The sequence below is a fragment of the Macrotis lagotis genome, chromosome 8 (assembly GCF_037893015.1).
Source record: "Macrotis lagotis isolate mMagLag1 chromosome 8, bilby.v1.9.chrom.fasta, whole genome shotgun sequence".
Lineage (NCBI taxonomy): Eukaryota > Metazoa > Chordata > Mammalia > Peramelemorphia > Peramelidae > Macrotis > Macrotis lagotis.
The window spans coordinates 179746143-179771941 of record NC_133665.1 but is presented as its reverse complement, the minus strand read 5'-3'; the positions used below and the strand labels follow the sequence as shown (position 1 = coordinate 179771941).

Here is a 25799-nt window from a genome sequence, read left to right as displayed (position 1 = left end):
TCTTGCTTCAGTATGCTTCCCTTGGGGTATGCCAGCAGCTGGGCTGAGACCCCAAGACCAGACAAAGCAGTTTTGAACCACTGAGGTGTCACCTTCTCCTGGGGGAAACAACTTGTACAGACCCTTGAGTGGATGCAAAATTTATTCTTTGCTCCAGTGACTCTGGCCTCATCAGTCTGAATTCTCCCTCTGGGGGTGATGCAGATGTGAAGGCATTCATCGTCCTTTCTGTGAGACTCACCCACTTCTTCTAAGAAGCCTCCCCTGCAGGGTGGACTTGCCATGCTGTCCTGGCACCTCGATGACCATCTGTCATCCTGCCCTGATGCCGGCATGTGTCCAGGCCATTTTGCTTCCTCTCATACCCTTCCTTGGAATCTTCCTTCACTCCTCTGTGAAGGTGGCTCCAAGTTGTGGCCTCTCCTGTGGCACTTGGGTGTTGCCTTTTTGTGTAAGGTTCATCTTTAGCTCTTTTGAGGTGACTCCCACGTAACACTGCCAATCAAACACTAAGATTTGAATAGTAGTAACTGATGTTACCATAGTGTGTTTGCTACAGCATTTTACATGCATTGTGTGGCTTGATTTACACCAACAATAGAGGGACAGCCTCATTATTTCCCTGAGTAAAGTTCATTGGGTTCTGTGCGCATCTGTGGACATACCACTTGGAAGTGTTGGAGGCTGTCTCAAACCCAGGTCTTTGTGACTCCGGTCCAGCCCTCACCTACCCCACTGCACTGCCTTGAGGAACTGGAAGGGACTGGTTCCTACAAATCCCAGAGGTGAGAGAGCGTCAGCACCTGATTTTTCTTCTTGGCCTGATCAAGAGTATGGCCATTCTTTGCCTTCTGATTGAAGGCCTTCAGTGGGTAGGCTTCTGCCATTGGCTTTTTTTTTTGCCCAGTTCTTTGTGCAAGCCTCTGGGATGACCTTGCTTCAGCCCTTCCTTTAGCTCTTAGGTAGCTGCCGGTGGAGAGGTGAGTATTCATTTCTCCTTTTGGCGTTTTTCATGTTTATCCTATTACTTCTAATTAGATTAGATTCCTCTTGAGGCCAGGGATCTCGGCTCCCCTTCTAGGAAGCTCTAATCTTTTTGACTGATCCATTCTTTACCAGGTTAGGTAATGAGCACTCAGATAACTTGGAGATCTCTTTTTGGGTGTGCATTATGGACCCAAATCATTCTGAGAACTTCTCTGGGATCACTTGTCTCTTCATGGTCTGGACAGGGCAGCATCTTGACAACATTTTGAAGTTCACAAAACCATGAGGATCATGGAGCTGTATAATCGGAAGAGTCCTCAGAAGTGTTTCTTCCAAGCTATTGTGGAAGGAATCCTCTCTCTCTGACCAAAGCTGATAGGAATCCTCCAGCCACCATGGGAGAGCAGTTCAGGAGGAGGCACCACCCCCTCTTGGGACCACCCTTTTCACTTTGGGATGACTTGCACTGGGACATGTTTGTCCTTCATTCTCGAAGAGGACTATGACCTCAGGGAGGCGATGCCAGGAAGCCTAAATGCAGCATCTGTACCCCAGGACTGAAAAGACCATATCAAATGGGGCAATCTCTCTCGTCCTCTTAGTCATCTTTTCTGTAGCCTAAGTATGTCCAGAGTCTGACCTTGAAGTCTATTGAGACATGTCTTCTTAAAGCTTATTAGGAGACTCTTAGTTTCAAGGCATCTTAGTATTTATCCAGCTCCGGGCAATATTTAGAAGGATTTTATTTTCATTTATAGATCCCTATATTGGAGAACTTTTTTGCATTTTTTTCCCAGGAGAGGCCTAACCAGTTTGTTAGTTAAACAATAATACTCCTTAGTTTTTATGATTAAAAAAAATTAAAGCTGCGATACTTTTCCTTTTTCCTTTAAGAGAATCTAAGTAATTCAACTGGCGTTAAATGCCATTAAAGGGAGGCCATGCAAATTCAAAGTTAAGACTTGCCCTTAATTCCCTTGTATTTTTCCTTTTAAAAACCACATGGGCTGTGGATGGAGTGTGAGCCTGTCTGTCTGTCTGTCCATCTGTCTGTCTGTCTCTCTGTCTCTCTCTCATGGACAACCTAGCCCAAGGGAGGATTGTCACCACATGAATTTTACGTCATTTCTTTGATGACTCAAGGATCACCATTTCTTGTCATTTATCTCCATATACTGTAGATTTCAGGTCTGTTAAAGAGGTTGCTAACATATGAGATAAAGATGTATTTCTTGGAACCTCCGCATGTAGCCCAGGGGTCCATTCCGCCTTTATCTGTGTATAGAATTCTCATTAATGCAAATGAGAAACAGATGCAGAAAATGAAGAGGGAGGAAGGCTCCTAATTGGCAGCATTCTTCTTATGTCTTTCTTTAGGCTCTTTGACCATTGATTGCATATTGCTTTTTATCATAATTGGGCTTATGTAAGGCTCTTGGTTTTCATAACAGACTCATCACGTTAGAATTGTTGCCTTTGAGGAGAGAGGAGAGAAAGCCTAGGCAAGTTCTCTCCACTGGGTGACACGGTTTTGTCTTTCTGCGTCTGGATCATCCACTAGGGAAGACCAATGGAATCCATCTCTTTTTTTTTTTTCTGGTTTGACAGAAATTTGGCTTAGTACCATCAAGCATCTTTTCATATGCTTCTTCAGGGCCGGGCATGCTTGTCATGCTAGGAGGATTGCTGTTCTTTGAAGAGAGCAAAGGAATGTCCTTCTGATCATCAGTAGTCCTGATGCTGTCACCGACTTGAAGTCTGTTTTGAGGAAGCCATTTGCTCTTCCTGAGCACCCATTTCTCATTTGTAGAATGATAGGGTTGGACTGTGGGAAGCCCAAGCCTGTTCCTGTCCCCATCAGCATGCCTTGACAATGGCAGCAGGACTCAAGTCCTGACAGGTCCTGATGAGTCCAAGGGTCCGCAGCTAGCTGAGTTTGGAGAGGCCTCTCATCTCTCCTCCAGCTTGGAGTGACCGCAGTCCATGGCAGACTCTCAATAATGTCTCCTAAGTAGCAAGGCTGCTGTTTGTGTCCGTGGAGGGAGAACTAACCAAATCACAAATCCTTATGTACTGATCAATTATAACTTCATTAGGAATTTAGGAGCAATGTTTGAGACAAAGTCTTTATATCTCAATTCATAAATACAATGAAATGTGAAGAAACATTGCATTCAGACAAATAGATCAAAATGGACAGATTAAAGATTCTGTGTTCACTGCTATTCTTGAGAATCTGCCAGAGGTCCCAGGAATCATGAGACTCATGACCCAGAGGGGGCTCCAGCCTCTTTGGCATCGAGCCCCCTGCCTCCTTAGGAGACACATGCATCTGAAAAACTCAGAACCAGAGCCACTTTCTGAGCACGGACTTCACCGAGAGGCGATGGGAGGCTCAAGGTCAGTGAGAGAAAAGACTTGAGTAGGTGGTCTTTATACTTAAACTCAAAGTGTGGATAATTTTCAGAACTTTATTCTCTGGATTGGTGGTGATCTGGGGGCAGAGGCACACTATTGGCTCCTGCTGGGTCACTCTACTGGCTCATCCCATAGTTGCCAAAAGACCAGCATGGCAATTGGAACTTGGGATCTTCCCTTAGAAACATGCCCCAACTTCTGCCTCCCCACTCTCCTACCTCATAATCACACTGCTCTCTGACTTTTCCCTCTCCGGTCAGCGGCCAGTCCTGTTATTTCTTCTTCCAAAGTGTGTCTCCTATTTGCTGCCTCTGTGTTCCCAGAAAGAACTCCCAAATGTCCTTGTCATGGCTGTCCTATGTGGAGGCAGCTGCCCATGGGGTGAAAGAGGGAGTCAGGGAGACAGTGTTCCCAACTGACTTCAGACACTTCTAGGCATGTGACGCTGGGCCAGTCACTGCACCCATCAGCCTCCGCTGAGGGATGATGAGGAGGATGACACTGACCTCTTAGGGGCGTTGTGAGGATCAAATGGATAATTATTGTAAAACTCTTAGCATAGGTCTGACCATAAAGGAAAGGCTATATAAATATTATTAATTATTATTATTGTTGTTGTCATTGTTATTGTTATAATTTATTATCCATTACGTTGCTGCCTTGCGGCCTGCTATGATCATGTTGTCCTCAGTCCAGATAGCCTTTGGTCTCCCCTGGTCCTCCTCAATGTTAAGTTCCCCTCTGGGGTTTGACTTCCACTTACAGTCCAACCTTATGTCTACTCTGCCGCACTCCATTGACTTGGCATCCCAGCCAAGCTGGATAGTCCTCCATCCTGTTGTCCACTTGTTCTCACCTGGCTTCTCCTCCTCTCCTTTCTACTTTCCTTTGTCCTTAGGCCTTGCCTGGAAGGGGTCCCCCAGGGTGGATCTATTGAACTTTCTCCTTCCAGTCAAGGCCCAATTCAGCCAGGCTTCTTCCATGAAGTCTTCTCTGTCTCTGCCTTTTCCTCTCCATATTTCTCATGCTCATTTCCCTCCTTGACTCTTTTTTAAAAATTTTTTTTCTTTAGGTTTTTGCAAGGCAAATGGGGTTAAAGTGGCTTGCCCAAGGCCACACAGCTAGGTAATTATTAAGTGTTTGAGACCAGATTTGAACCCAGGTCCTCCTGACTGCAGGGCCCATGCTCTATCCACTGCGCCACCTAGCTGCCCCACCCCTCCTTGTCTCTTAAGCTCTGGTAATATTGTGTATGGGGTTCTTCCCTGTCTCCTATTAAATTGTAAATGCCTTGAAAAACAAGGTTATTTCTGACTGTTTTGAGCCTGCTTTTGAGCATGATTCTCCTTTATGGGCTCTGGTCATTCTGGCCAACTTGTGACCATGCTCATTGTTCTTTCTGAGCTTGGCTTGCCACCTGTAAATGGGAAGGTCCCTCAGCATCCCTGCCCCCTCTGCCCTCCTGTACTGGATCTGGGGCCAGTGAGCTGTACTCTGGACTTTGAAGGGGCACCCATCTCCCTCCAGAGTCCCCTGTGTGCCCCCACCTTAGCTCAGGGGGCACCTGTACAGGAAGCCTTTCTGGATGTTCTGGGTTGTTAGTGTTTGCTCGCTCAGATGGCAGTACTCCAGAGACTGGCAGTGCCCATGTCACCTTTGTATTCACAGTGTTGACACAGCCCCTTGGATGTAAATGGAACAAGGTTTGGGTGCCCAGTTCCCAGTGGTATGTAGTCGGTGTTTAATGCGCAGTCATTGAACTCTGTCACATCCACCTTATGAAATTGTTTCAAGATTACTAGTTGTTCAAAGCATAGTTCAGATAAATGTACTCATTTTACTTGTATTGAAGTAGAGCAGTTATTGGACAGAAAAATACATTTTATAATGCTTTACTCCCTCTGCACTGTGCATGTACCTCACATTTAACATTGCTGAAGGCACAAGTGGTTGACATGAGGTCAATGTCCCCCTTGATATAGACAAGCCTTATCTCCAAGACATGGAAGGACATGTCCCTCCTTACCTCAGCCCTGCTCTCTGTGCTGCCTGCCCTCTCACTTGGAGAGAGATGTTTCCTTACAGTTCCCTAGGTCTTCCTTAAAAGCCCACCCTCTGCTGAGCTGAGTTGCTTGTCTTCCAGGGGAGCTAGCCCACTCTTGGGGAGTGCAATCCCTGGGCCCCTTTACCTTTCCTTACTGCTCACCTTCTCCTGGCAGCCTCTGGTGGTGATGAGGCCACTGCTGCTGCAGATCCCCCTTGGGGTCACTGGCTCCCCACTGCTTTGCTCCTTCTTTCCAGGAGCTTCTACTAACCACAGCATTACTGAAAGCTTTTTTGTCCCTAAAATTTCTTCTGGCTTCAAATCAGTCTTTTATATGAATTCTTTCATGTTCTGTCCAAACCTTTAACCAACTACATTTTTTAGCAGCATCATTATGAAGAGTAATAATGAAAAGGGTAAATGTGTCATTTGGATGCCAGATCCAATAAGGTCCAGAGGCTCTTCTGACATTATCTGTCAGATTTCTATCACACCCATTCTTATGCTTTCAATCATAATTCATTTTCAAGTGAAGATCACAGCCCAGCAAAATGATAGAGGATTGCAAATTTTCTGCAAGGAAAAGTTAAAATTATGCAGGGGAAAATTGAACAGAGTGCTTTTGGAGTCTTAAAAAATTTGACAGTTATATGCTTGAACTGTGATGAATCACATTTGAATTTTTGCACTTGTAATTTTTACTGAATGTGTAGGATTTTCTAGACACCCCTTATTCCCCCAAACAAAACACAACACAATGCAGCACAACAAACTGCTGTATCATCGAATTGCCAAGATGTAAACAAAAATTTGTGTAAACCTGTTAATATAATGTTATTAAAATATTTGTTTCTATGGAGTGTATATATTATGTTTAAGTTTTCTCTGTGATTAGTTACCAGGAAATAGTATTTAACAATTTATTTTTCCTTTCTGAGACTATTTCCAATTTATCCTTTTTCATTTTTTATTTGTTTGTTTTTTGAAATTTATTCACTAACTCACCTATCATTTATTTAGTCTGTTTCTTTTTATTTGCTTAACTCTTTTTCTGCAGAATTGTTTGCATATGGTTAGCACCCCCTTAGATTGTAAGTTGCCCAAGGTCAGGGTTGGACTTTGACCTTTCTTTGTATTTCCAGGTTTTACCACTGTCAGTTCTATAGCAAGGGCTTAACAAATGCTCTTTTATCCAACATGTTTATCTGAACTTTTTTTCTCTTTTTAGCACTTTCCCTTGCTTTTCAAAATGAAAATTATCCATTTCTTTTCCTGTGCTTCAGTCCTCAAGTCATTACTAAATCCTAGAGACAGTTTCCTTATTTGTAAAATGTGGGTTATGTTAGCCCTTATCTGGGCCTGGTGTGTGGTCTGAGGCTCTTTGATTGGCCAACAGTAGATCCCAAGCCTGGCCCCTCTTGGTTATTGTTTGGGCCCATTGGCTCAGAGGGAATGTCATTGTTTCAATTTTGGATAGAAGCCCTCAGAGTCCTTCCCTCCCAGATGATGATGATGATGATGATGATGATGATGATTACTACTACTACTACTTGATGGTTTGGTGGTGTTCAGAACCTTCCTTTATGCCAGTTAACTCCCAAAGAGGAGGAGCATTTTAACTTCTTATTTTCCACAGACATCCAGTGAAGTGAGCTGAGGGTGGGAGTAAGAAGGGTTAGACCAGCACTGGCAAATTACCCAGGTTGAGGGGTCAGTCCTGGATGAGCAGGATGACCGGGCCAGCTCTGGATGCTGAATGGGGAACAGGCTCCAAAGCCTTTCCAGGCTGTGTACCCGGAGAATGTTTTTGGTTGCTTCTTTTTTGAAGTCTACCTAACAGATGCAGCAAGTAGAGACTCTTGCAGTTTGCTATGAGTTCTTAAAAAACATCCCATTTGTGAATGACAAGGAGTAAGAAGAGAGGCCATGTCAAGATGGTGTGCTGCCCTGGATTGATTTCTCTCTGACGAGGCTTGTTGGGACAGTGGACAGACTTGGGGATTGTCTTACAAAGGTCTGGGTTAAAATTCTGCCTACAGCCCATCCAGGTCAGCCCTCTGTGGCTAGGCCATGAGCTTCTTGGGGGTCAGGCCTTGTGTGCTAGCGCCCCGCAGTCAACTGGGGCCTAATAAATGCTTGGTCCGACACTGTCAGAATCTCCAGTCTTTTGTCTCTCTAAATGCAGAGACAAATGGAACCGAGGTCTGATCTGTTTCTTTATTTGGACCTCAATTTTTCTGTCCAAGACGAGTTTCAAAGTACAGAGGACCAACTCAAGTCCACCCAACACTTTAAGCTTTGAATAATACTCACAAAGCATGTATTAGACACTTGTCTATTAGACATGTGCCCCACGCCTTCCTCTGAGTGTCTGTTCACAGTGTCAGACCTGGAGGTCAACCCTACACGGACCCATCACGCCCCTCTTCTGCCTTCCTTTCTGTCTGCAGTGCCTGCCCCAGGCAGCCACGCTCATGCTGCCCAGCAAAGGCATGGTGGACTCCCCGTTGGCCCCTCCAAAGCCTTTTGCCTTATTCTTGTTGTTTTCCAGGGTGGGCCACCCTTTATACCTGTCGCTGAGCTGGGGGTCTCATCCCAGTGGGTGCTCCACAGTATTTGTGGATTTATTTGTATTGGGTTCAGATGGAAGCCCTGGGCAAAGGCGGGGGAGCCTGCCTTGTTTATTTAGGGGGCTGGGAGTGAGAGTCATCTCTAGGGATAATTCTGTTTAGACCATAGGAACAGCTTTTGATGTATGTATATTCTGATAGTATTCCAATCCCATGTAAGCATTGGAACCCCCAGAATTGAACTTGAACTCGATTTTCTTTTGCCCTTGAAGTGTAGAAATTCTTTTCTGGGTTTGGCACTCTCAGTCCCTCGGTTTCCCAGGTTTGTAAATCCTCAGTTGGCTTTATTGCTTTCCTCTCCCCATGTTCGTTCTCTCTCTCTCTCTCTCTCTCTCTCTCTCTCTCTCTCTCTCTCTCTCTCTCTCTCTCTATTGTTGCCAGGCCTGTCAGTTCTCACCTGCCCACATCTCCCCCTTCTCTCGGGACCACTGCCCTGGTCATCCTCCTCTGGGCCCCCAGCACTTACCTTTAGGGCCCCCCCGCAGCCCCAGCTCCCGTTGGCTTGTGTGGGCTTGGTTCACATCCCCCACCTCACAGGATCTGGGCTCCTGCCCAACTGGACCATCCCCTCAGGTCTTGTACCTGCTGCTCAGGTTGTCTCCCCTCTCCCAGGCCACCGTCCCACTGCCCCTGGCTGAGCCTGTACTCTCTCCTGCCAAGAAGTCCTAGAGCTTCTGCTTCCAGATGGGGCATTGGGAGGCTCGGAGGGCAGGGTTCCTCATTCCATCTTTGCATTCTCCTTGGACTGCAGGCTGGAGGTGTTTTATCCAAGCGTGGCACTGACCCATCTGATGGTGGCTGTTTTGTTTTCTATTGTCTTCCTCCAGGGCGAGACTTCATTTGTATCCAGTCCATGGATGGGATGCTCATGTTGTTTGAGCAGGAGAGCTATGCTTTTGGGCGGTTCCTGCCTGGTTTCCTGCTGCCTGGCCCCCTCACCTACAGCTCCCGTACAGACTCCTTCATCACTGTCTCTTCCTGTCGGCACGTGGAGAGTTACAAGTGAGTGGCCTCTGGAAGCCTCTGGAAGCTTCTGGAAGTACTTCATAGTTCATGCTCTGAGGGTCAGTTAGAGCTGAACTGGGTGGGAGGTGTGCCCCATTATCACTGCCCCCCATTATCACTGCCCCTGTTTATAGGAAGAGGGAGGAAGATTCTGAGCAGTTGGATCGGCTGCTCTGCCCCAGGGGCCTCACCCCAGGCTCCAGGTGGCCCCTGGGGCCCGGGCTCTTTTTCCTTAGGGAATTTGGTTTGAGAACTATTTTTTCCCTAGGTCTCTTCTTCAGCACAAAGGAGTGTCATCAGTGAGGAAAGACAAGGAAGGGAATACAAAAATAGGGAGGTCGCTATTGGATGCTCCCCCTCCCTATCTCTATCCACAAAGGTAGCATTTTGGAGTGTGACTGGTGGGTGGCAAAGTGTCACCAGTGCAGAGACCCTCCTGGGCATCAGGGCTTCATGCCCACTCAAATGAGACTCTCTTTGGACATGTGCCAGGTGCCCAGGCTTGGCCTTGGCTCAAGAGAGGCAGTTGCTGGGCTGGCTTGGTGTGGCCCACTCTAGTGCCTATGAATGGCAACCTGAATCGCATAAGCAAATTCCTGAAAGTTTGAGAAAAATAGTACTTGTCTATCCCTTCCCTCCTGGGTCAAGATGGAGCCCCTCCAAACACTGGGACCTTGGCTTCTGCATAGTGGCGATGCTGGGCTGGGTCATCAGCCTCGATGGCCACTCTGCGAGCTGGAGGGAACTAGCCGGAGCCCAAGCATGGCCCACGGCTAGCTTTGCACTTCTCCTACAGGCTGGAATGTTTCTGGCCTGAGTGACTGTCTTGGCAGGGTGACCCCTCTCCCCCCCAGGAACAATAGGGGGGCCTGAAGACTCCGTTACTTCTGCTTTGAAATATGTGTTGGAATTAATTGGTAGCAGTTCCAGATTGGATAAAGAAGTCAAGTGTTAGCTTCCTTAACGTGTGGGTTTATCTCACTGAAGCCCCCCTGTTCTCTGGGAGGCCTCGCCAGCATTCCATTCCACTCAATTCATCTCTTTTAGGATGAAAAGTCCATTTTCTCCATTGGGTGGACTTGGTAAAAATGTATGGGGGATGGATTATTAGAAAATGATAAAAAGCCTGAGGGCTTCAGGGACTGGATGTGGATTATAATTTCATGTGTTTTGGTGTACCGGCCTTAATGTTTAAAACATTAAGTGTACTTCATGATAACCATTGACGCAGTTCCTTAGTGAGTAAAAAAGCACAAAAATGGGCAGTGGCTACTGCTCTAGGCTCCCTCTGCTTTGCTGATTACTCAGGCTGGGTTATCGGAATTTACAATTGCCCCAAAGTCATTTATACAAAACTTCATATTCCATTGCTGCTATTGAGGTCACTTCACCTAAACAACATTTCTGAGGGGACTGTGGGGTTGTTGGGGAGCTTGGCACACTGGGGGTGACCGTGAAGGGAACTCAATGACCTTATACAGCCCCCTCAGGACAGGTGAAGAAGACGCATCTCAGGAACAAGCACTGCTGAGTTTGGAAAGTTTGGGGGCTCCATCCTTTGTGGTTCTGACTGTCATAGGAGGTGCTGCACAGTCACACCAGCCGGACTGCCTACCATCAAGCCTGTTTCCTAGGAGTTTGCTTTCCATAATGTTTAGTAGAGATGCCAATGGGATTCTGGTTCTTGGTATCACAGAGTGAGCCTGGGGATGCAGATCCAAGACCTCGGCTCACTGACTTTGCTGTCGGCTCCCTGACCTCCTCACCTGGGGGTCACTTTTGGCTCCTCTGTCTTCTCTACTGCTTGGTCTGACCATGCTGCCTGAAGTTGCCTTCTCCCCCCATTCTTTCCATTTCCACTGCCATCATCATGGTTTGTGCTCCCGTCCTCTCCCATCCAGGCTTGACCAGGGGCCTCCCAACTGGTTTCCTGGTTCCAGTCCTTGGGCCCCCTGATCTCTCTCTGTCCTCGGGTCAGTCCTCGGACAGTTGCCGGCCCAAAGATTTCCCTCAGCTCCCATTTTCTTTGAGGTAACAGCTATATTCTTCAGCCTGGCTTCTGTAGACTTCCCTTAAGACAGGACCAATCCATTCATAAGTATTGAGCATCTTTTATGTGTAACTACTGTGGAAGGAGAGACAGCTATAAGAGCAGCCCTTGTCCTCAGGGAACTTCCATTTTATCGGGGACATTGTAATACAAATAAGAAAATAAATCTAAGAGAACTTGAAAACTGGAACCCTCCCAGCTGGAGGGACTTTGTATAGGAAGACCCCGGAACTGAGGAAGTAGAGGCAATGACAGAACGAGGATGGAAGTGGGAGGAAGGCAAATGGAAGGTTGAATTCAGACAGGTCAGTAAGCGGGTCAGGCCACCCCAGGGTGTACGTGTGTGTGGGGGGAGACGAGATCAGCATGGGGGCTCTAAAGGCCAAGACCTACTTATCCCGGAGGCATTAGGAAGGTTTTGAGGAGTGGAGTTAATAGTGATGTGGGTCAGAGAGTAGAGAGCCTGAGTTTAGAGAGGCTATTATTACCTTAGAGCAGGTGAGGGGTGACGCAGGGTGATGTAGGGTGAGCGATAGGGAGGCACCAAGAGTGACCCTCACCAGAAATAGGGAGCTTTGGTGGAATAGTAGAAATGTTGTTTGAGATGCTAGTGGAACATTTAGGGAGAGATGTCTGGCAGGCGGTTGGTGATATGGGATTGGAGGCTGTTTTAGGAGGGATATGTATACATCTGCATATGTTTATCTAACTGTATGGTGGGTAATGTATTCCTAGTATATATGTAAATGAGTGTGTACCATATGTGGATGTAGATATGTGAAAGTGTATGTATGTAGATGGAGAAGGCAATGGCAAGCTGCTCCAGTCTCTTCAAGAAGACCCCTGCTGGGTCGCCAGGCGTCAGATGGCTGAAAATGACAATGATAAAGCCAACGTGTATGTGAATGTTTGTGGATGGAGATTTATAGATATCTATACACATGTGTATAATAATGTTGTAGAGATGGGGATTTATCCTTGGGAATTAATAAAGTTGGTGAGAGAGAGAGAGAGAGAGAGAGAGAGAGATAGGGGGACCAGGACAGAGTTTTTGTGGAGCCTCTGGGCTTGGCTCTGTCTCGTGGCAGAGATGGAGAAGAGGTCGTCCGAGAGCAAGGAGGAGACCAAGGGAATGCAGGGTCCCCAAGCCAAGGGGGAAGAGCGAACAGAGGCTGGGCCACCTGGGAGGTCGAAGTCTCAGGCTTTCTTGCGGAATGGCAGAGATGCCGTCATTAGTAACTTGGGAGAGAGGCATTTTAGTGGAGCAGGCCTTGGGTGTAGATCACAAGAAACTGGGAAATGAAATGGAGATGCTGAGGATGCATATGTTTTTCTAAGCATTAGATGAGATGTGGGACCGTGGCTGGATGAGAGGCAGGGTTGGGTGATGGACTTTGAAGGATTTGGGGGGCCTGGCTCATGTTTGTTGGTGGCTGGGAAGAAGCAGGTGAGTGTGGAGAAGGGGAAGATGGAAGGAGGAGGAGTGGCCTTGGCAGGCTTTGGAAGATGGGAGCACAGGTATTCAAAGACTGGTCACTGCCTGGATAGGAGAGGTGTGGTGAGGGATGTGGACAGATGCCCATGGGCTCTGTTTTCCCAGAGTAGTAGCAGGGGAACTTCCCTGTTAAGGAGAGGAGACCAGAGGAGAATGGTAGAACTGTTGGAACATGCCAGAACATGCTGGAGAATCAATCAGAGAGGCCCCCCAGGATTTCCACGGAGAGCTGTTTGTGAATGCTGGTGCAACTGCCCCTGTGCCAGGCTTCCCTGCATCAGCAATTTGGCAATAAGACAGCAAGCCCCTCCTAAATGCCCCTTTATTTCTGACTCCTTTGATGAGTAAGTCTTCCCTCCCACCAGCCCATGAGTGGGCCATCTTTGGGGCTGCCTCCCCAGCTTGGTTCTCCCAGGCTGTTTTGCCTCTTCTGCCCTCCCCATCTTCATACTCCAGTTCTAGCCTCATTTCCTTCTAGAACTTTTCCATGATGCTCCATCCCAGATTTCTGTTTTTCCCTGGCCTCCTGGGATGGTTCATATAATAGTCCTCCCTGAAAGCCCTAGGGTGGGATAGTGTAAGTAAGGGCTGAGCACGTAGGTGGCCTTCCTGAGGGGAGGGCCGGGACCCTCTGCTGCCTTGAACACAGCTCCAGCCAGAGGGGGTCTTCCTGTGGGCGCTTGTCTCGTTGCATCTGCAGACCTGTTCTGTGTGATGCCGGGCTCTTCTAGAGCTGTGACTTGCCTCAGGCAGTCTTTCTTTTCCCCACATGTTCCCTGGGAACATCCTCGTGGAGGAGGACGTGGCTCCATTGAAGTCACGGGTCATAGGTTTGGAGCAGCAGGGGTGCCGACATCCCCTTCAAGTTGTTCCTCCTGTTTTAAAAGGGACAAAATCCAGGCCCAGGGAGCTTCCACCAGCAAGTAACCAAGGTGGGATTTGAACCTGGGTCCTTTGGTGCCACACCCACATGCTTTCCCATTGATCACATTGCCCCCTCTACCTGAAGTTTGGCCATCTAGAAGTAGGGTAGATGTAGTAGTGCCTGATGGCATGTGTGACAAAGTGAGTGGAGGCTGCCATCTTGGTGATGAACTGTGGGCATATAAACCAAAGAGAACGTTTAGTTCCTGAAATCTCAATAAAATACTTTTCATGGTTTTAGCAGAGAAGTTATGCACCTACAATTATTTTATTATTATTATTAGTTGAACCAAGATGGCCTGCTTGCCTCCTAGCACTTTCAGTGGAATTGAGATCTAAAGTCATCCCTGGGGTACCTCAATCCTGATGGGCTATTTTGATGCTGTGACATTGGGGAGCTCTAAATTACAGGGTAACTTGTGGCTTTAGAATCCCACTGACCCCTCGGTTGTAGGCACGTGGGACTGGCTGGTCAGAAGGCACGGCCATTATCCTTGCCATGATGTTGTGGTTGGGGGGGGACCCTTCCCCAAAAGCACATGGGCAGAGTTTTTCACAAGTGGTCCCACCTGGGGCCTCATTATTCTTTCAGCCCTTTCCATAAGGGAATTAGAGTCTTCAGCTCTTATCCCTGAATAGTTTTGAGTGGCAAGGGGAAAAGAAAAGATTTAGTTATTTTCCTTGCATCTGAATTCCCAAGCTCTCTTGGAATTGTTTTTAAATATAAAATTAACCATAGAGTTTTATATGTGTTATTATTCATAGTCAAAAAGAGGTCAGACAGCAAGAATTGCAAAAGAGATGCTATTGTCAATTTGTCATCATCTAAATTTACTGTTTGTTATAGTTAAGCTATAAAATCCTGTTCTGATTTATCTTCCAGGAAGAGAAGTTGATCTGGGTTTGGGAAGCAGGCCTGCCTTTGGCTATGGCTCCGACCGGAGCTTGCATCGGAGGAGGCCACTTTAGGGGCTCAACTCCATTCAAATAAGAACTCTTTGTATTTGCAAAGAGCGTTTCTTAAAGCCTGAGGAACTTTTAATTTTCAAAAATTGCTCATTAGTCCAAACATCATTCCATGATGGGGCCATGGTTTAGCTTAGGGGATTTCTGAGTTGGAAGGGGCCTCGGAGGCTGGTGGGTCAGTTGTGCCTTTATAACATACTGGTGCTCATCAAGTGGTCATCCTCCTTTGGCCCAAGGGTTCGAGAAGCTTGTTTTTCACTTTCTCCATGCTCTACCTAGTTGGGCTTTCTGGGCCAGAGAGCACAAGTGTGCCTTCTGAGTCAGGGACCCCCTCTGATGCAACCCATACTGCTTCTTCTGAAAGGTATGAGGAAAGCATTTACTAGATGCTTGCCTGGCCAGTGTTGCTAAGAGATAGGCATCCAGGGATGGCCAAGCAGGGGAATCTCTGCCCTCTATTTGGGGAAGGCATCTTCTAGAGGAAAACTGGAGGAGAGAGAGGTCTGGGGAGGGGGCTCAGGTAATGTGGGGAGAGGAGGCATGCTTTGAGGGAAAGGACCGATTTCTAGGAGGGGCTTGTGGACTGTCTCTTATCCTCTGCCTGAAATCAGGGCTTTCCCTGAAGAGGGAAGGAAGAGTTATAGCCCATGGCATCAGAAGAGTAATGGTGGGGTGGGGACTGGGAACTCATTCCAGGGGAACATAGTGGATATTGGGCAGTGATGCTATTGTAGCTGAGATGTGCTGCTCAGGTGGATAGTTGTCAGATTAAATGATTCATCCTGCACACCTCCCACTAATGAAGTGATTCTGAGAAATGTATGAGCCCATCTTGGTGAAGGAGAAAGTTCTGATCATTAGATGCCAATCCTAGTGCCAGGAGGGGTTTAATGGGGTCTCTGAGTTCAACCCCCTCCTCTTACAGATGAGGAAACTGAGCCTCAGTGATGTTAGGGGACTTGTTCAGGATTCACCCAGGTCCTTGTGAGGCACATTGGTGAAATAGAAGCTCCCAATGCTCTGAGCCAACCCTGCAGCCCCTTCCTCTATTGGAGGTCTCCTCCCAGAACCTCCACCTTAAGGGAAGTGCCCTGGCCGCTGTAGCTCCCTCCTGTTCCAGGTTCTACCTGACTCTGGAGTTGTTGCCTGCCTCATTCCCCTTGGACTATGGGCTTCTTGAGGATGGGGGTGTGTGTGTGGGTCTTTCTACTTTTCTTGTGTACACAGAAAGAGCTCATTTTTGCTTGTTGCCCCTCTGATGACTGCTGTAGTCACTGAAAGTTCTGGATGTGTCAGCACCAATCATGTGAACCAGGACAATGTCTAGCATCAGATTTTATACTTCCCAGTACAAACCCCAGTTGTGATTTACAGGCTCTCAGGGTCGGACTCCTTCCCCTGTTTTAATAATCTCTTTATATGGTTTTTGCCGTTTTAGTCTCACGGCCTAATAAAATTCAGTACAAATTCTACTTTGGACTTCCCTTCAAGAAGAGCCCTCTGTGCTGTGTCCAGGCTCACGTCTCTCTGGCTTCTGTGTCTCTGTCTTCCCCAGGTACCAGGTCCTCGCCTTCGCAACAGACGCAGATAAAAGACAGGAGACCGAGCAGCAAAAACTTGGCTCCGGAAAGAGGCTGGTGGTGAGTGCGAGCTTTTGTATTCTACAGTCTGAGTTTACCAAGGATGCTTTAGAAGGAAGGTCTGCTCGCTGCTGAGGGCTGTGCAGCTGCTCACCGTACCTATGAATAATCATCCAGCATTTATTAGGCACCTGTGGTATACGGACAGGAAGGAGACCTCGCCCATGGGGGAAGCAGCAGTATGTGCACATGATGCACAAAAGTGCGCAAAGCATCAGTGCAGTGGGGAGCATCCCAAGGGTGTCGATGTGGCGGGAGCATCCCAAGGGTGCTGATGTGGCGGGGCGCATCCCAAAGGTGTCGATGTGGTGGGAGCATCCCAAGGGTATTGATGTGGCAGGGTGTGTCCCAAGGGTGTCGATGTGGCAGGAAACGTCCCAAGGGCGTCAATGTGGTGGGGAGCGTCCCATAGGGTATTGATGTGGCGGGGAGCGTCCCAAAGGGTTCAGTGTGGCGGGAGCATCTAAAGGATGTTAATGTGGTGAGCATCTGAAGGGTATAATTGGTGATTCCCATCCAGAGGAAAAAAACCAAAACCAAAACCACAGAATCTGAATGAACCGTAGGTTCACTTTTTAAAAATTTCTCTTAGGTTTTTCCTTCCTATCCCATGCATTTCATTCCCTTGGTCCTAACTCCTCACACACAAAATGATGACTGTGTAAACGTGTTAAAACAAATGTATGTGCACAAGGTGGGAGGGAAGTTGTGTAACTTAGAGATGAACAAGTAGATAAAGGTTGAAAACTTTCACAATGTATAACTGGAAAAATAAACTATCAATGAAAACATTGGTGATGGGCACATAAAGAAATAATTATGAGAAGGAGCCAGGGTGAAAGATTTAGCAAAGGGTGATGGTGACCAAGAAGATGGATGGCCCACATTGTGTGAGCCAGGGATGGCTGATGGACAACCAGTGTCCCTCCTCCACTGGTGCCCTGCTGAGCCAAAGGCCGGACTGGAGAGCTTCTGAGGGTCAAGGACAAGAACTGAGGAGACTGGGCAGGTTGGGGTTGGATGGCACACCCAGTCAGAGACCCCCCCCCCTTGAGCTCCAGGTGCTCTCTCATAGGCCCTGCACATCAGCTCCAGCCGGTCAATACTGGGGTGATTATGTTCCTGTTTTTAGTGATTTGACAATGCCGAGTGACTGGACCTCCTAGCCCTGCTCCTCCTGACTCCGGGTCTGGCCCAGGGGACCCTCAGTGTGCCCCTGACCTACTAGGCTGCCATTAGCCCTCAAAGACTTCCTCTGTCCACCTGCCTCAGGCATTGTCCTCAGAGGAGCTGGTCTGTGTCCCTCTGTCCCTCTATTCTTATGTTCTTGCCCTCTCTGGATTTCCCTGATCTTAAGCCTTGGGTTCCTCTTGGTTGGGGGCCTTCACTCAGTCAGGTGCTCCCAGTCTTCCTGTAGGAGAGCAGCGAGCTGTCTTCTCAACAGCCTCTGCTTGAGGCTTCCTGTGCCAGCTGGGCCAGGAGAGCCCCAGGAAGACGCTTTGCCTTCTAGGAGCTGCGGTCTCTCCAGCAGTGAAGACATGCTGGTGCACCCAAAGCCTGGGATTACCACTGGAAAAGTGATGGGTATGTGGGCAGCTGGGTAGTGCTGTGGTTAGAGCACTGACCCTGGAGTCAGGAGGACCCAAGTTCAAATCTGGCCTCAGACACTTAATAATTACCTAGCTGTGTGACCTTGGGGAAGTCACTTAACCCCATTGCCTTGCAAAACCAAAAAATAAAAAAAATAAAAAAAAGGAAAAGTGACAGGCAAAGGGCACAGAGTTATGAGGCTGGAGTTCTCCAAGGCCTGAGATCATTTTTCTAGATATGGAAACTCTTCTGGGAAATGTAGAGGCCAAGAGGCCAAGAGGCCAGACTGGAAATTGCCCTCCCTCCACTCTCTACCCAAGAGTGTGGCAGAGCTGGTGGTCTGCTGTTGTCCGTCCCTGTGGACTCATTCACACTGTTGTGTCTTTGCAGGTGGACTGGACTTTAAACATCGGCGAGCAGGCCCTGGACCTCTGCGTGGTCTCCTTCAACCAGTCTGCCTCTTCAGTCTTTGTGCTGGGGGAGAGGAACTTCTTCTGCCTCAAGGACAATGGGCAGATCCGCTTCATGAAGAAACTGGACTGCAGCCCCAGCTGCTTCCTCCCTTACTGCTCAGGTGCATTTCGAGGGGGCTGTGTGTGTCTCTGTGTGTACTTAACATGTGTGTGCACACACATGTTTATCTGTGTGTGTGTGGGGGAGGGCGGGGTTCCCTTAGACTGAGTCCTTGCCTGCGATGCCTGGGTACATCCTGCCCACTGCTTCTGGAGCCTTGCCGGGCATCCAGGGAGGGTGGTGGTCTCTGCACCAGGCCACCTGACCATGGCTTAGGGGCAGCTGCTCCTTGATTTCAGGCCTTCCCTGTTGTACAAATAACTCACATTCTTAGAGCATTTTTAAGGGCCCCAAAGTCCTTTCCTTGCAATAACTCAGGAAAGTGGGACTCGTCCTCATTTTACAGAGAAACCAGGGTTGAGGCAGTGGTGGCTCTGGACCTGGAGGCAGGGAGCCAACCTCAGATGCTTCTAGCAGTGTGACCCTGGGCAGGTTGTGCCACCTTGTTTGCCTCATCTAGGATAATGATAGCTCCTCCCCCTCTTCCCTCAGGCTGTGTGAGGACTGAACCTTGGGGTGCTGGATGAGTCCTCGCTACTAAGGATGAGGTCCCTTTCCCAGGGTCTTGTAGCTTAGGAGTAGAAGGGCTGAGACTTAGGAGACAAAGCCCCAGAGGTCTTGAGGGTCTTGGGGATGGACAGTCCTGGAAGTAGGGCCCTGGTCTCCAGGCCCAGTTCTCCAGACTGGAGGACCGGGCCTCTCGGCTGCTGTTCCCCAGAACCCTGATTTTCTGTCTTCCACCCCCAGTGTCAGAAGGAGCCATCAACACCCTGATTGGGAACCACCACAACATGCTGCACGTGTACCAGGACGTGACCCTCAAGTGGGCCACACAGCTTCCCCACGTGCCGGTGGCGGTGAAGGTGGGCTGCCTGCAGTAAGTTCTCCCCTCCGTCCTTGGGCTGTGGTGCCAGTCCAGGGCTGGGATCCTGTAGGAACTCTGCTCCCTTGCTCAAGCCGGTTTGAGCTTCTTATTAGTCACGGCACTTATCAGGAGGACAAATAAATGTCTTTCATAAGAAGCCCATACAAAGAACCATGAATATGGTGGATTTCACAGCTTCTGATAAAAAATATTTGCTGCAAAACCTGGGATGGAAGTGGGTTAGGTTTCAAGAGAATTGTTTTCCTCACGGAATATTTCCTTTAATTCTCAAAGGCAAAGAAACCTTCTTTGTGAGTTTGTTTTAAGTAAATAGTATTATTTGGTCTTATTCAGAAGTTGATGGAATCTCAGATTATTCCACTCCAAATCTTGTTTTAAAGCTGTTTTATGAATTTTTGATGGAATTTTTCTATCTCATGGTCCATTTCCGAGTAGAACTACAAAAGACCTTATGCTTAAGAGAAGTCAGATTTAAGCAGAGCTGTCTTGGATTTAAAGGCCAAGAGAGATACTCTAGCCAAAGACCGACTTTCTGAGGAAAGAAACAAAATGACTTGGATATAGACGGCCAACTGGGTCATCTTTTCTAGGTGATCATGAAAGGGAGGGTTTGGTGACTTGGATTTAGATTTAGAAATTCTTGAGTGGTCAGTATATGTGCATAGTTGGGTCTTTGTCAAGGGCACTGTTAATGATCCAAATAGTGGTAGCTAGGTGGCACAGTGGATAGAGCACTGGCCCTGGAGTTGGGAGGACCTGAGTTCAAATCCAGCCTCAGACACTTAATCACCTAGCAGTGTGACCTTGGGCAAGTCACTTAACACCATTGCTTTGCAAAAACTTAAAAAAAAAAGAAAGAAAAAATAATCAGAATAACCCAAAGTGGAGTCCTTGGAATCTGCATATACAGATCCTTCTCTGACCACAGTGAACTCTGATTTTTTTTTTTTAAAGAGACAGGTAATCTCTTGTTGAATATCAATTAAGAAAGCCTTCCTCATGCCTTCTCTCATGTCAGACACTGGTGATCTTGGGGTCTATCTGCTTCAAGATGAAGTTGGGAAAAATAAAAATGCTAGGAAAAATTTACTTTTCACAATAGCAAAATAGGTATGTTTAAGCTGCAATAATCATTATTGTTTGGAATCATAAATACAGTTTGCCAAGAATTTAAATTAAATTCTAAGATTAATATACGTTTTGAAAAATATAGTCGAACTGTTGTAAACATGCCTTGCATTAGTTTCCCCATTGGCTGGAACCTCGGTATCCTCACCAATTCTGATCTAAGTCATGAGTCACATTTGGTGAACTGGTAGGTCCTTGGCAATCACCATAGACCTGCTTTTGGCAGATCAAATTTGAGAAAATTTTTGTTTAACAAACTCCTCCAAAAGAAGTACCTTCATTTGTGAAGAGTAAACATTTTGTTGCTGTATACTTCATGTCCTCATTCCTGTTTTGACTTTTAATCAGGAGCAGCTGTGGCTGTCATTCATCCCCATGTGGGCTTGGGAAATGAATCAGTGAAGGGGGAGCCTGGTGACTCAAGGCAGCCTTGGCATCAGAAGTGGGTTCCAGTAGGAACAACCATTGGTATCTCCCCAGCAGAATTCCCCACTCCTCCTTATTCTGGGCTGCCTCAGCATAAAAGAAGGAGTCCCAGGCTTGAGAATTCAGAGACCTCCGGGGAGGGCCCGCGGAACCGAGCTCAGAGCCCTGGCCAGAGTGTGCGTCAAGGCCTGGGGGACGGCCCCCGTGGAGGCTGGCTGTGTGGATGTGGGTTGGGGGAGGCTGAAGGAAGCTGGAGGAGAGCTTCATTGGGGTTCAGCAGACCTGAACAGGAGCTGATAACACAGGTCTGGATTGTCTCCGGTAATGTTTGATAAATGTGTTTAGACAGCAGAGTTTACATGTCAAGGAAGTGATCGCCATTTTCTGATGTTTCCGTTCTGTAAATAAGAATGGGATGCAGTTAGACATTCTGATCCTTGAAATTCCCATTTTTGTTGGTGCTCTGGGCTCCTTGTCTCTCCTCCGTCTCCTTTTGGCCTGTCTGGCTTGATACTCTTTGGGGTATCCTTAACTCAATTGGATATCGTCTTTTTGTTTTAAATATAATTTTAAATATTGTCAGGTAAAGGAAAGGGAATTGGAACAAAGCTTGCTCATTAATAGAATTAATCGACTCTGAATGTGGCCATGATGTTTGAGTTTCCTGGTCTTTCTTTTCCTGCGTTCTTCGACTTAGAGGGAATGTTCACTGCTGTGGACATGATAAGAACACACATTAATCCAGACTTTCATGGGAAATGACTTTGAGGCACCTGCGGGGTGGGGGGGCCGGCCTCTCCATATGCTCTTGGAGTCTGTGACTGGAACTAGTTACATGACCTTGGGCAAATCACTTAACTTCAGTGAGCGTTTTTTCCTCATCTGTAATAGGATGGATTATCAGAGTTGTCCTGCCAGCCTGCCTCATATGGTTTAAAGGGTCAAAGGTGAAAAGGCATCTCCTTCAAGCCCTTCATTTTACAGATGAGAAAACTGAGGCAGTGATAAATGACGTACCAAGGTCATATCCACAGCCGAGCTATGATTGGATTGCAGATTCAACCCTCTCCTCTCCCTTCCAGTCCAGTGGACCATATTGCCTCCATTACAAATATGAGCTGCTATTGCTAAGACAGTATCTATTCACAGCAAAAGTTCCAAGATAATGACAGTATTTGTAAACTCTGGCCGGGGGCCCAGGGCCCCTTGCCCTTTTGTTACAGAGAATTCTCTAGTTTATATAACTTTGGGTAAAATGAATATATTTCTCTAGAGCTTGTATGCCTAGCCACTTAGCCTAATGGAAAGTATTTAACATTATTTTTTTTTCTCTGCTGTTCTGTCTGGGACGCCTCCCCCTTCCTGTCCATCCACCTCCTCAGGAAGCCCCGCCCCCCCCAGCTCAGATGCTCACTGGTCTCCTTTTCTGAACAACGTTGGGTGGTCTGGACCCTCTTTCATTCTAGGCTATCTCTTATTGTTTGTTCCCTGCTTATCTAGATACAAAATCCCTTACCTGTCTTATAGCTCTTTGTATCCCCAGACAGCTTCATATGGGACACAGAAGTAGTACACGAGGCTAGTCAGCATTGTCACTCCTCAGTGAAGCTGAGGTCACTATCTTCCTTTTTAAGATCTTACAAACCATCTCTTTGATAATACATTCTAGAATTTTCCCAGGAAAATTCACCCAACCTCATGGACCCCTAGATGGAGGAATCCATTTTCTTCCTCTTCTGAACCAAGAGGACTCTGTTTGCCATCTTTCAGCTCTTCTCTTCAGTGATTTCTCATAGATTTCCAAAGATTTCTGACAGCAGCCAGTTTCCTCCTACCTGTTGCCTTGGACTAGAAATCCATGTTCCATTTCCCGATGCCGTCTTTGTGTCCAGCGGTTCGCTTCTCCCATCTGCCTTTCTTTCCTGAAGCCTCTGTCTTCCACTGGTTGTTCCTCAAAACAACCTCATCCCTCATTTCTTCATCTTGTTGCTCAGGACTTTGGGTTTCCTGGGTTCCTTCTGGCAGGTGTCTTTGTCCTGATCATCAGATTTGATGAGTCGTGGGGGCTCTCATTCCCTTCCGGATCCTCCTCTTGTGATTCTCCAGGTCAGGATGGCCTGTAGCACCTTGGCATCTCTTGGCCCCAGAATTGTTCATCAACACAGCTTTCTTTTCTTTCTGTGAATTCTTCTGCCTCCTCCTCCTGCTCACATCTACCAACATCTCATTACAGGCACTTTCAAAGATATCTCTTCCTCAGTGGGTCCATTTCAGTCTTTTGTGAAAAAGGAAAGCCTTTGCACTCTTGGGACCACACTGGGTTTCCATGGTTTTGGGGAGTCCCTTTAGGCCCCTTCTTTCTCCTTTGCCTCCAGACCACATTCTTTCCTTGTTCTCTCCTTTGAGAGGACACGCCATTCATTCTGGCACCTGGGAAGAGGCCTCTCTTCATCCCACATCCCCAGTTACAACTGGGCAGGTGATATGAGCAATTTTAGGTTGGTTGTGCCCTTGCACTCCCTGTCCTGTGACTGGGCAGTTCTGAGGCTTATGTGCCAGAAGGAGACTTGTTTGCTCAGCCGATGACACAAGAACAGAGGACCGACAGAAGGCTTGTGGGAAGCTTTTTGGGAGAAAATCCAAAAAAAAGCCCTGTGTTTATATATACACTTCGATGATGTTTTCTTCTTGTAAGACCCACATTCTGGGATTAGGTGGTTATTAGATGGCTTCTCTGTGACCTTCTGGTTGGCTTTGCCATCTGAAACCATTAGCCAGTGGTATCACTGGTTTATTCAGTGACTTCATTGCAAGACGACTCATCATCTGAAATTTCGTTAATTGTTGGGAACTTTGGTACCTTAAATTTGGAAATTGCTTTGTAATAAATTTGATTCTTATCTTACCCTCATGAAATAAAAAGGAATTCTTTTTTTTTTCTTTTTTTCCCTGCAAGGCAATGGGGTTAAGTGACTTGTCCATAGTCACACAGCTGGGTAAATTTTTAAGTATCTGAGGATGGATTTGAACTCAGTCCTCCTGACTCTAGGGCCAGTGCTCTATCCATTGTGCAGCCTAGCTGCCCCTTGCGCCACTTAGCTACCCCAAAAGGAATCCTTTAAAAATGAGCAATGGTTGCACATCCAGCAAGATGATAATGATGATGATAATGGTCTTCTTCTTCCTTCTTCCTTCCCTTTTCATAGCAAGGTTCCTTCCATCAGAAAGTTAGGGGGCAGCTCGGTGGCACAATGAATAGAGCGCCAGCCCTGGAGTCAGGAGGACCTGAGTTCAAATCCAGTCTCAGACACTTAATAATTACCTAGCTGTGTGACCTTGGGCAAGTCACTTAACCGCATTGCCTTACAAAAAAAAGTTAGTCAGTAGCCTCCTTTTTTTGGCTGCTCCTCATGGTCCTTGTGGGGTTTTCATTTTTCACATAGTGATGGGAAATGCAGCGTCCTCCTGTCTCACCAGGCATACAACGCTAAGTACAGTTCCATATTGTTCAACTTTGGGTAAAATTCCAGGGTAAAATTGATGAATTTGCAGCCAGAGATTTTGGAGACACACTAGAAAGAAATACCACGAAAGATAAGTAGGTGCTCTCAGAATGTTGGTCAGATTTGCCCATTTCTGTTTTATAAATTAAACCATAGTGGAATTTGCCTTATTACCACTTATTTCCACTGTAAACCTTCTGTTGACTTGTTGGCAATGGAGCTATGAACATCTTCTGAATCTGAAATTTTCATGAGAATCTAAGCTTCTCTTCTCAGAGGAATCTGAGCTTGGTGACTTGAATTCCCTGGGACTTATTCTAGAAATAACACAGGACTTAATTGGTGGTAGAGTTGTATACCATTAGTACTAGGATTTGACATTGTAAAAATAAATAAGTCCAACAGTCCCCTGCCCACAAGAATCTCTTCGGCTGTTGTGGGCAATCAGATTCATGTGTCCTGACCCGGCAGGAAGCTCAGGGCCCAACAAGTCACTCTTCATTTCACACATGGGAGAGGGAGATGACGCGTCCATACGTAACTATGTATGAGGGAAGGGAGGGCGAGTGCTCCACATCTTGCTCTTGGCTAAATTTCTGCTCCAGGTCAGGGCCCTCTGGATGAGTTGTGCCAGAAGGGCATGAACCAGCTTGCTGCGATAGTGATGGGAGCATGAGACCTGACAGTGACCTTGATGATGATGTGCAGGGGATGGGGATTGTCTGTCAGGACCGGTCTTGGTCAGAGCCTGGGATGAGCTCTGGGTTGGTTTCAGAATCTTGTCAGAGCAGGAGAGGGTGATCTTTGGGAAATGACAGAGTTCTCCTATTGACCCCTGCTTCCCTTTCTCTAATACCTATAGACTTCTCATGATGAGAATTATGAATAATGATGAGGCAGAGGTGAGCTGCTTGTGCTGTCACCATAAAAAGTATGGGAAAGCTTCCCCAAGGAGGGCAGATGCATATGAGCAACATTGACAGGGACCTTGCAAGAGTGGAGCTTTCCTCACAGCCAGCTGGAGGCTTTCCACGTCAGGGGGATCCCCTACACTGTCATCACCCAGGAGATGGTGCCATCTACACACACGATCATCCCTGTTCTGGGGCGAGATGCTGGAGTGTCTTCCTTTTTTTTAGACTGATAGACCCTTGGTGCCTCGGATGTGCAGGCTGCTCTGTCCCCTGATCCCCCTTGGGAGGGTAAGCAGCGAGGGGATCACTGAGGCCTTGAAGGGCAGGCTTATGAAGTGGAATAAAACACTTTTTTATTAGAAGAGGAAGAAAATGAATTTTTTATATAACTCTCTGATGATGGGAAGATAGTACTTGAAGAATCATTTATAATTCCTTATGAAATGGTTAGCAAAGTTTCTTTTTTAAAAAAAAATATATTTTGGGGGCCATTAGTGGGAAAAGGCTTCATCCTTGTTTGTCTGTGGGATTGGGCTCCCTGGGCTCACTCTGGTCCCATTCCCACTGAGTTCTAGGGGCTCAGCCTCCGAATGTTGTTGGACACTGGCAGTTTTCTGTTT

The 25799-nt window shown here is 47.1% G+C and overlaps 1 protein-coding gene across 4 annotated transcripts in view; it reads left to right on the top strand.

Annotated features, from left to right (window-relative positions):
- Window positions 1-25799, top strand: part of BBS9 (Bardet-Biedl syndrome 9) — a 406580-nt gene that overhangs the window by 60802 nt on the left and 319979 nt on the right. For all 4 annotated transcript variants that reach the window (XR_012471048.1, XM_074198926.1, XM_074198924.1 and 1 more), the window contains exons 6-9: window positions 8907-9081; window positions 16075-16159; window positions 18140-18323; window positions 19070-19199. Coding sequence is in view for 3 of the 4 variants with exons in the window: in XM_074198926.1 (XP_074055027.1) it covers window positions 8907-9081; window positions 16075-16159; window positions 18140-18323; window positions 19070-19199 (574 nt within the window). In the remaining variant the exon portion in view is untranslated. The remainder of the gene's footprint in view (window positions 1-8906; window positions 9082-16074; window positions 16160-18139; window positions 18324-19069; window positions 19200-25799) is intronic.